General features: G+C 40.3%; 2 protein-coding genes across 2 annotated transcripts; one reads left to right on the forward strand and one right to left on the reverse strand.

The window, feature by feature from the left end:
• Positions 1 to 6909: 6909 nt before the first annotated feature.
• Positions 6910 to 9028, forward strand: LOC133736949 (mitochondrial outer membrane protein porin 2-like). Its single transcript, XM_062164564.1, has 6 exons — positions 6910 to 7079; positions 7171 to 7235; positions 7317 to 7427; positions 7549 to 7638; positions 8112 to 8320; positions 8451 to 9028. Exons 1-6 carry the CDS (start codon positions 6998 to 7000, stop codon positions 8755 to 8757), a joined length of 864 nt encoding a protein of 287 aa, XP_062020548.1. The 5' UTR covers positions 6910 to 6997; the 3' UTR covers positions 8758 to 9028.
• Positions 9029 to 9034: 6 nt separating this feature from the next.
• LOC133736950 (uncharacterized) lies at positions 9035 to 10467 on the reverse strand. Its single transcript, XM_062164565.1, has 2 exons — positions 9887 to 10467; positions 9035 to 9589 (listed from the first exon to the last, which is right to left on the reverse strand). Exons 1-2 carry the CDS (start codon positions 10373 to 10375, stop codon positions 9419 to 9421), a joined length of 660 nt encoding a protein of 219 aa, XP_062020549.1. The 5' UTR covers positions 10376 to 10467; the 3' UTR covers positions 9035 to 9418.
• Positions 10468 to 11320: the final 853 nt, after the last annotated feature.

Genomic DNA, 11320 nt, shown 5'->3' on the forward strand with positions numbered 1-11320 from the left:
TCATTTTTTGTGTATATAAATTCAGTTATGGTATCCAAAAAAGCGATTCACGTAACATTTTTCTATGCACAAATAGGCATATCCATATTGAAAGTGAATCAGTTTCATAGTTGTGTGTAAGTTCAGTTATGTACGAATCCTTTTTGTAATTCCATATAACACCCTCAGTTGCACAAGATATAGAAATTCGAACAAAAGAAATTCATTGCGTTCCAGGTAGCTTCTGCTAGGTTTATTGATCAAATATAATGAATAGATTACAAAATAACCCCAGTTCAATCAACTCAACCTGCTTCTCCAATTCAACTTCATATAGATGCAGAAAAATATGGAAAAGGCCGGAGAGAAAAGGGTCAACGAAGATATATTTATAACATTCCACTGTGATCATTAACACTGAAATGTAAATTTCTACTCTGCTGTCCATTTGTATATATGTTTCACTAACAACATGAAGCAGGTCCAGACAAAAAAAAAAGGGGGAACATTTACCAGCAGAAGCACTAGAACAAGTGCCAGAACGTCTAAATTAAGAGGGTGATACACCATCGCCTGAATTACTACTGCTCACAATTAGGAGTCTCCTCACCAAGACCCTGTTGCACTAATCCATAATACAAAATACCATAGTTGCCATGCATGCCCTGCAAAACAATGTAATACAATTGCATTAGCAAAATCAATTTATTGTAGATGCTGTATTTCAGACAACCCCTAGGTTAAGAATTAAGTAAGCACAATGCAGACAAAGTATTCATACAAAAAGTAATTTAACTTAGATCAATACCCCAAGAAGATGGCAGATTATACTAATTATAGTAACCACAGATAGAGATGGAAGTTGTACCATCCACATCTAATTATACTCACTGGGAGAAGGTCTTTTCCGGTTAAGCATAATAGGTTCTAGGTAACTCACCAAATGGCCTGAGCATTGAACCATTCATTAGCAGCATTAGAGATAAATGAACAAGAATTAGAAGGGATTTGGAATCCATAATCAAAAACATGTGATAAAGCAGCGTATGAAGACAAAGAGAATATTCCAATGGAATCCAGGTTCACAGTTTGCTGAGCAATGCAGATGAGCCATGAGCCATCCTCCCCAGTCCATGTTGGAAGTTCTCCTGACATAACCAGGTATAGTGAAGGAGTTCCAGATACAAGTGAGAGAGTCTCTCTTCCCTGAGGACAATCTGGACAAGAGTCATCATTAGTAAAATGACTCCGAGGTCTCTGGCCGGTCATTATGGGCCGGCCCTACCCTAAATTTTAGGGCTTAGGGTCGGGCCGGGCTGGGTCTAGTCAAAGTCAACAAAATTTAGAGCCGGGTAGGGTCGGGCCAGGGCTTAAATATGCTAACCCTTACCCACCCGAAAAGTCCGATCCGCTAGGGCCGGGTCGGGCCGGCCTTCCAAATAGGGCCAAATAGGGCCGAAATGGGCCTTATTTTGTTTAACAAAAAAAAAAAACATTATTTTTTTCTTCTCAAAATATGGCTTAATGGTATATATAGGTAATAAAAGACTCATTGTTTTTTATTGATCATATTTAATATATATACATATATATAGGAATTAACTTATAACATTTATTAATGGATTAAATACTGTTTAGTCCTTGAGCTTTTGACCAAAAAACACTTCAGTCCTTGGCATTCTAATTTCACACGTTTAGTCCTTGTATTCTCAGAATTTGAACCAATAAGTCCATTCCGTTTCTCTCCGTCCAAAATCTCTGTTATGTTGCTGACATGGCAATCCGTCTGCATCAAAAAGTCTATTATACCCTCACATTCCTTTTTTTCCCCTTAATTTCTTTTTTCTCTTTTTTTTTTTAGGGTTTAATTTTTAATTTTTATCTCTTTTTTATTTTCTGCTTACCCTCTCTCCAAAACCCCCAATCTCTTCTCCCTACCAACCATCACCTCCCAACCCTCAAAACCCAGAAATTTTTCATCCCCACCGCCACTGCTCTGCCGCCCAAAACCATTATCCGAAATGAAAATCCCCTATTTCTCCAATGGCGACTTGCAAAACCCCACTCCATACTTCAAATTAAACTTCTAAAATCAACGAACAAAAATTCTAATTCCAGAATTGATCAAACAACCCAACTTCTGACCAAGATCGAAACTCGACCAATCAAATCACAATCAAACAACCAAACCAAATCACAATCAAACAACCAAACCAACTATCCTGTCCACAAAAAGCTTGGATTTCACGCTCAATGTCCTGAATATAGACTTGTTCCCATCCCAAATTCCAAAACCCTCAGAATCATTCGACGGACTGTTGACTGTGAGATTCAGCAGCTTAGTGTAGTTCACAGCGTGGAAGTTCTTGGGGTGGAGAATCGAGGCGCCGGCCTCGAAGAACTCGCCTGAGACGTTGCTGCAAATCGGGAAGCAAAACGACGCCATATTTCTAGACCCGATCTGAGCACAAACCATCAAGTCCTAGATGGCTGGGTTTCAATATGGGTTTTCGATCAAGAAGAATGATATGGGTCTCGATCTTCGAGTGTTCTGTAAAAACACTAAAATCTGGAAATCTCCTGGTAATTTTTCGATTTCTCTGACCTTTCCTTGCATCCATGTTCTTCGCCTCACCAATTCGAAACTGTCGACGTCGAGGAGCTGGAGGTTGAGCGAAGCTTGGTAGGTTCCTCGGGCTTCGAGCGGAAGTGAGATCAATGGAGATAAGTTCCATCTCCATTTCACCTCCCTACTGCCTATGGTGGCTCAGAGTTTGGGGCGGCGAGGTTTGGGGGTGGAGAGATTTGAGGGGCTGAGAGAGAAGTCCAACTTATCAAGTAGGTGAAAGAAAAAAATTAAATATTAAAGTAAACAGAAAAAAAAGAAATTAAGGAAAAAAAAAGGAATGTGAGGGTATAATAGACTTTTTGATGCAGACGGATTGCCACGTCATCAACATAACGGAATTTTTGGACGGATAGTAACGAAATGGACCTATTGGTCCAAATTATGAGAGTATAAGGACTAAACGTGTGAAATTAGAAGGCCAGGGACTGAAGTGTTTTTTAGTCAAAAGCTTAAGGACTAAATAGTATTTAGCCCTTTATTAATATTAGTTAAGGTGGTTATATTCAATTAACTATAAGGGCTCAAACGGGCCGGGCTTCATTTTCATGGCCCATACCCTACCCTATTTTAGAAAGGGTCGGGCCGGGTCGGGCTTAGGGCCGAAGGGCCAAATGATGATCCCAAGCCTCATGTACAAAACTTTAACATATGCCTTTATACTTACTTGTAGGATTGATAGATCATTTCCCTAGCTAATAGGTTGAGGCTAAAACTCCTGGGCTCAACCTTATCTAGGCTGCGGACGTATAATGCCTCCAATTCCTTCTCAGTAAGTTCAAGCTCCGGGTGGTCCTCCTGAAATCACCAACCTGTAAGACAAATATGGTACTATTAACTAAAAGTCATAAGGCATTCACAAGGTCTTTCTGGCCGGCAAGCCAGAAAGACCAGTATATCAAGGAAATAATGGTACTATTAACTAAAAGTCATAAGGCATTCACAAGGTCTTTCTGGCCGGCAAGCAAACCAGCATATCAGGGAAATAATATATAAATTACAAAGGGCGTAAAACATGAGAATTTTTTTAATCTGTTCACCACCAGAAACAAAGGGATGGTTTTTTTTTTTTTAATGAATAAGGGATTAGGCGATATTAGCTTCTCGGAGGCAAACGATGTAGGGAACAAGTCCCACCCTCTATCCCGAAGGAGAGATTAATGTAATCTACATTGTTATATGCATACAAACCTAGCTCAGTGATTCCATGCGCCATTTGTGAGAATTGGCCTCAAAAACCTCCATAACACTTGTAATAGGATCTCGTAAAGCAATCTTATACTCATGATTAAAACGAGGCCTATAGGCCTGATACCATGCACGCTTCAAGATCTACAGTTCCATTCGAGTTTGATTTGAATGCCCCAGATAATTTCCACTTGGTGTGCAAGGTTCTTCCTTGCGAAGGTTTTACGGCAACGACTTTCATGGGCGATGGTTTGCTAACCACGGTACTAGGGCAAAGGTCCTATAGCAGTGTGCGATGATCTCGGATCTAACTTTTGGTCTCATTATCTTAGATTAGGGTTTGGGTACAGTAATGACAAGCTCATCTATCCATGTTTGCGGTAGAGTACTCTTGCGGCATGTAGCGTGGGCGGTTATATCATGCTACTGTCTTTTCAATGTCTTAAGTTTAGCAGAATAAGATTCAATTGCGACTCAAGAAAATTTAAGTTCTTTAACTGTTTAAGGAAAACTGAATTGAGAGAGAATTGAGTTATGCTTTCATTGATAATAGGGGCCTCTTTATATAGAGGATTACAAGACATAGAATCAGAGTTATACAAGGAAACATAATCGTACAATTAATCAGATATCTATGAATATCTCCAAAATATCTCTAATTCAAAACCCTATTACAACTAGGTCAAGTAACCTAGAGTTTGGGCCAGACACATATTCTGGATTTACTTAAACACTCCCCCTTGTGTCGCCCAAACGTGGTGCTCCTCTCGTTGCCTCATTAAAAACCTTGCCGAGTAACAAAAACTCAGTGGGACAAAAATAATCTCGGTCGAAGGGGAAAAAGAGCACAACACACCCTTCACGTTTCGAGAGTACTATACATGTAGACATCTCCCCCTGATGACTACGGTCATGGGAGTTCGGATAACTTCCGCAAACGATGCTACCAACATGTTTCTCGAAAGTGGAATTTAGGCAATGACTTAGTGAGCAAGCCTGCCACACTGTCCTCAGATTGAACCTAGTTCACTTTGATCTTAAGGAGAGTCTGTTGTTGCTGATTATCCTTGATGTTGTCGCTTTTGATGTAGCCTTGCTTCATTTGTTCAAAACAAGCAGCATTATCCTAAATGCTCCTAGGCTCATCTGTGGTAGGCTTCAAACCACAATTGTTCGAACATGCGTAATTATGGATCCAATCCATATACATTCACGAACCACTTCGTGAAGAGCAATGATCTCTACATTGTACGAAGATATAGCGACTAGGGTTTGTTCTGTAGACCTCCAAGATATCACGGTCTTTACCCATGGTGAACACTTAACTAGTCTGTGAATGACCTTTGTGTGGGTCAGAGAGATACCCAATATCAGCAAAACCTTCCAAAACACATGTCGTTTTGGGATGGGGATAGTGGACGTAGGCCAGTGTTGGCGGCGTTCCTGGTGTGTGATGGGTCCGAATCCATCATCTCTCTGTATGGGTAGAACAAACTCATATCAATCGTACATCTCAAGTATTGAAGGATATCTTTTGCACCAATCCAATGGCATCGCGTTGGCGCAAAGCTATATCTAGCTAACAAGTTCAGAACATATGAGATGTCCGGTCTTGTGCATTGGGGTGAGTACAATAATGCGCCTATTCTACTTAAGTATGACACTTTTGCTCTAGCACATCTTCGTCATCATCCTTTGGACGAAGAAGATCATTTTCAGGATCAAGACTACGGACGATCATAGGGGTGATCGAAGGCTTGACTTTGTCAAAATGCCTAAGCATCTATCAACTCGATGCTCAAGTTCCAAACCAAGACATAATCGTGTTCTCCCAAAATCCTTCATCTCAAACTCGGATTTCAAGTGTTCAGCGGTTTCCCTTAACTCTTTAAGGGCTTTTAATGAAGATCATGTCCAACATGAACTGCGATAAAATCCGAAACTTGTTATGGAAACGCGTGGGCATATCGCTGCCAATTTCTTGCATTTGCCGAGCTTCGATTCGAGAGACTAAGACGGAACGGCGCCGTTTAGAAAAGCCTGGATGATGTCCTCGTCCTCCTCCGAGCACAATGCTTGGTCGGCGTCGACATTCTGGGTTTGGCAGGGGGAGGGCAGCAGCGAACGTCGTCGTCGTAGTGGGAGGCGCATAAGATGAAGGGCTGGATGAAGGAGGCGATCGACGAGGGTAACAATGGCCGCGAGTTCGACTGAGCTTAGGGTTGAGTTTTGGGAGGACCTCGAGTATGGGTTCAGAATGGAGGTTCAGAGTCGACACTGAGCTTAGCCGCTTAGGGTTTGTGTTTTAGTTTTGGGGTCGGGTGAAAATTTTAAGTTTTAGTACCCGCGTCCTTAAATTCACTAAAACAGTTAGCGCGTCCACCAAAATGAGGTTCCCACAAATTTTAAAACAAAACTTTTAACACCGGTTATTTTAAGAACCGATGTTAATGGTATACATTTAAATCGGTATTTTTCTAAAACGATGTTAACTGACTTTTTTACATCATGTGCAAGTCTGACCGATTTAAATGATGTGATGTCTATGAATAGAATTCTAGTAGTGAGTGAGTTGTGTTCAAGAGTGTGAATAGCTCTTGGGGTAGAGTGGTCTTCTAGGTTGAGAGAGGGTGTACAAGGGGTATCCAATTGGATACAAGGGCTTGCGTTGGGCATAAACTTGAGCGGTGTAATCTTGTACTTGGGTAATTCTCTCATTAGTGAATGTGAAACTCTCCGAGGAAGTAGGCAAGGATATTGGCCGAACTTCGTTAAATCTTGTTGTCATCTTGGCTTGGTTATTTCTTCTTTCTATCTCTACTTCTAACACTTGCGTGGCGGAGGGATTAATTTCCCTAACAATATGTTCCAATAGTTGCGAAAAAATGTTAACTCATTTCAGACGGTAGATTGACCTTTCCGTTAACATCATTTTTCTAATTTAACAACTAAAACTTACAAATGTACAAAAAAATTAGACTAAGGCGGACAAGACGAGGAGAAAAAGCATGAGGGGCACAATGTCAGAGTTTGACTTTGACTTGTTGACTCTGATCAAACTTAAGTTGCAAGGGAAATACCAACCTTACCAAAACTATATTATATAGACCAAGTCTCCATGGTCCGTCAACAAAATTGTATTAGATCAGTTTCTCAAGGGTCGTCTCTCTGCTAAGGCTCCATTGGTGTCTCCGCAAAGGATTTATGGGCAAGTCTAATCATAAAAAACACAAGCACAATCACAAGCAACCTCTATTTTTCTCCGAGTTTGCTCACAAATCTACAGGTTACCAGTTCTTTACCTAGAAATATATGACCCATTTTGCTTTTCCTTTTGTTCATGGGCATGTCCTAAGCTGAATTATCTGTTTGTGTAGAGTTGCTTACGAAGGGTTACTACAGAGGCCAGATATTTAGCTTCACAACCCACAAAGATCTACTGGTATGTTCTTATAATTGATCTCACACCCTCTTAAGGATTAAATCAAAATTGAGTAATTTCTGGGTTGAATTCATTTTGCAGGACCTTACTTCAACCATTGCAAGTAATGGAAGACACACAACTGCAGGTGTGGTAGGAGCATACCCATATAAAAATGCAACCTTTAGAGTTGGAGTTGACAAGGATTCAAAAGTGGGTTTGTCTCTATTATGAATTAATATTCTTTTACAGTGTTAGTGTTAGCTCAGAAGTTAAAGCTCTGCAGTCTTTAATTGTGTGCAGCATTCTTATTCATGTCTTCTTGATATGACAGATTGCAGCAAACTTCACTGTAAGTGAGAAGTTTCTTTCAGGCACAAAGACTACAGCTTCATTGAGCTTCCCTGATTACAAATCTAGCAAGGTATAACTGACCTCACTTGTTGCTTCATTACCTTACCTGTCCAAAAGGTTGTCAAAAGTAGTAGGGTAGTATCATATTGGAAGAAAGATCACATATACTCATCATCTCATTCCATATCTTATTACATTTAAGGATGCATAGGTTTACCAGTGACATGAACAACTCTTAAAAACCTATCATACATTGGCTGATTCCAACTAGTAATGAGAATGTTCAAATAGAGTAAAAAAATTTAGTTCCAATTTAGGACTTCTTCCTGTAAGAACCTGAGTGTTAGTATAGTCCTGCATCATCACCAGGGTACCGTTGGAATGTGTAAGTGTATAAGGGCCTGAGAACCCCTTTTCCAATAGGCCGATTTTGTGAGGATAAGTTCTGTCACAAGACTTTTATCAAATTAGACCAGTAACCCTTTTCTGATCCTGCTTGAGAACAGTGGCAATAGGCAACTAACTAGTCCATCTCGATTTCAGCTCAAATTTCAATGTCTCCGAGAATATGCTGCTCTAGCCATGTCTGTTTCTCTGAACCAGTATCCTGCAATCAAATTTTCAGCTGCTGTTGGTTCTTCAAGTGTTGCCCTTGGCATGGAGGCAGAGTTCATGACTACTTCTAGATGTTTCTCCAAGTGCAGCGCAGGCATTAACATGAAGGGTCTCAATTGCAATGCTTCAATAATTCTGTAGGTCTTTTCATTTTGAAACTACTATCACGTTTTTCAAAACTACAACTACAAAGATGGATATGAAGTTTTGATGAACTACATGTACTATCAACTCTCAACAATAATAAGCTATTTGTGAAAATTTTAGGGAAAACAAAGGTGACTTGCTAAATGCATCATATGTTCATTATCTTGATCCAGAGAAGAGGAATGCAGCAGTGGTACAGTTCACTCAAGAACTCTCAACAAAGAGAAACACCTTAACCGTTGGAGGATCATGTGCTGTTGATAGTCATACAGCAGTGAAGGCTAGACTCGATGATCGAGGGAGGTTAAGAACTAACCTAGAGTACAGTTTCAGACCCAAGTCATGCTTGTCTATCTCTGGAGAGTTCAACACCCAGGCAGTTGACAGGAGTCCTAAAATTGGTGTGGAACTTGCTATTGATCTCTGAAAACTTTCTAAATTGGCGACATGTACATGCCACTAATGGAAATCTTAGTTCCTAACTGATATCTTGTTGCTTGCTATGAGATATGAGGTCATTAGATGTTGTCACAGATACAAATACTTAGTTCTAGATGAATTTGTAACATGAAAAAGTTGACGATTCATCAGCTTTCCTACTCTTGATATAATTGAGAAAGTTGTAGACATTCACTTTACTACTGTCAATGAATGCAATTTGTATGATCTAGTGGCCTAGTAGCTGAAACTTCCCAGAAGAGGAATTTCGACCCCACAATTGTAAACCCTTTTATATGAAAGAGAACTTCACTTACAATGAATCAACTATCAACTATTGTTACATCTTCCATCAGATTTTATCTAATGGCTTGGAACTACTTGTACCCTTCATTTTTGGTCTAATTATCTTGGGTTCAACCTGCAGTCTTGCACTATACAATTTCTTTGTAGTTTCATTCAATCACCTATTGAAACATGAATATCTTCTCACCTAGTTAAGCTACACAGAAGCTAGAAGTCTAAAGCAGTGCTTCTGCTTTAGATGGATGCACCGGCTCCAGAAAATTGCTTTCTATTCTCAGATCTCCAGCACAAAAATTGATGGATTTTGGTCATTAGAAACATTCAATCAATGGATGATAGTCAAATCACTGTCGAGATTTGAACCTGCTGCACCATTTTATCAGAAGTGCTTCAACTTTGGCATCCATTCTTGTCCCAACTCCTCCCCAGACCAACATGTGGGCAAGGTCCCCAAATGTTGAACCAGTTACTTCATACACAGCTTTGAATCCAATTCTTGAATAGAACCTAACAAGCTGAAAACAAAAAACCACAGCCAAGTTCAGATTCGGCAACAAACAAAGCAGTCCTGTGGAAATTGCATTCTGATTTTAAAGGATACACCATTACTATTTGACTTTAATGCAAGTTAATCAAACATCTTTACTCACAATTCACAACACCAACCAAAAACCTTTCAGAAACTACTTCTCAAAAGAAGCTTTAGCTCTGAGAAACCAATCTCAACCATAGACTACCTGTCCTCTAAATCAGACTAGGCTATAGTTTTCATATACTAGAGAACCACGATAACAAAGCCAAAGATTAATAACCTTGTGATGGTATTTGTCAGAGTCATTGATAGCCAGCAACTCAGCTTTGTCGCAACCACAATCATAGCCATGTCTAATTGCAACGGCTCCAATGAACAAACCAATGCCAAAGATTGACTTCTCCATTCCAATCGTCTCTCTTCGCAACTTGATTGAATCCAAGTGAAGAATTCTCCCGCTTAGCCATACCCTTATGAACCCCTCAGCCCTGCCGAGCTCTTTCTCTGTTTCCAAGCTTTTGGCTGTGATTCTGAAAAAGGGTCCTAGAGTTTGAAGCTTAAGGTCAAGCTTCTGGGACCTCGATGAGTCCAATATCTCAGACATGGTTGGCATAGTAACTTCAATGCTATCCTCCTTTTTATTCTGAACTGGGGTGGTGCTATTCTGGATTGATGGGTGCAGTGATGAAGAAGCAATTTGGGTTCTATATGGGTTTCTGGGGTTCAGTATGGAGAAGTTGGAACTTGCAGCCATTGAGGCTAGTTCCATTTTTACCTTCTTATCTGGGTTTTCTTGTAAAGGTGAACACCCAAGGAAGGACTTGGATTCAGAAACATAAAGAGGTATGCAGTATGCTTTTGCTGGGATTCTGGGACACTTCAAAACAAACTCGAAATCACAGATCCACCGTTTAGATAAGTACACGTGGCAATACCACCATCTTGCTTGTGTGGCTAGGTCATGACCATTTGACCTATTTAAGTATTAACAATACTACAAGGGCGCGTTTGTTAGGGGGATTGTGTTACCCCGTCTTAATATCTTTTAAGAGTTATGCACTCCTCAAGCTTGGCTTATGCTATAGAATGCCTTGACCCATGTTTGGTGCCAGCAGGATTAATTATAGAACTAAAACCATCAACACCACCAACCTGCAAAACCAGCAAATTAAGCTCCAAACTGTGACATGATCAGAACTCCGCCGTCAGGCCACTTTCAGTTAGCGCACTGGTTTGGTTTGATCCATCTTGTAGTCGCCAACGTGACTCTAGCCTCAGTTGGTCTGATTGGTGGGTGTGGAGAGAGAATCGAACGCTGAAGTCTCCGACGGTTTCTCTACAAATTCTGGCGGCTTTGGCGATGTTTTGAGGTGCATGAGGTATGAAAGTTGATCTACTCTTCGTGTTCTACATGCTAGTTTACATGATTTTGAATTTGATTATGTTTTGGAAGAATTGGTTTCTAGGTGTTTCAGCCACCGTCAGGTACACTGTCTGTGGTGGTGGTTTTGGGTTTCTTTAGGCTAATTTTGATTCAATTATGATGTTGGGGCTAGGAATGAGGTCTTTGTGCTTAATTTCAAAACGAGTGAAGGTTGTGGAGAAGGCGAGCAGAATGAATTGATTCAATTTCTGTGTTCTTCGTCAAGGTTAGACAGGTTTAGGGAGGTAAGAATGATCGATGAACTGAAGCAAAGTGGAGAGTGAGAGTGAG

This window comes from Rosa rugosa, chromosome 3 (genome assembly GCF_958449725.1).
Source record: "Rosa rugosa chromosome 3, drRosRugo1.1, whole genome shotgun sequence".
NCBI lineage: Eukaryota > Viridiplantae > Streptophyta > Magnoliopsida > Rosales > Rosaceae > Rosa > Rosa rugosa.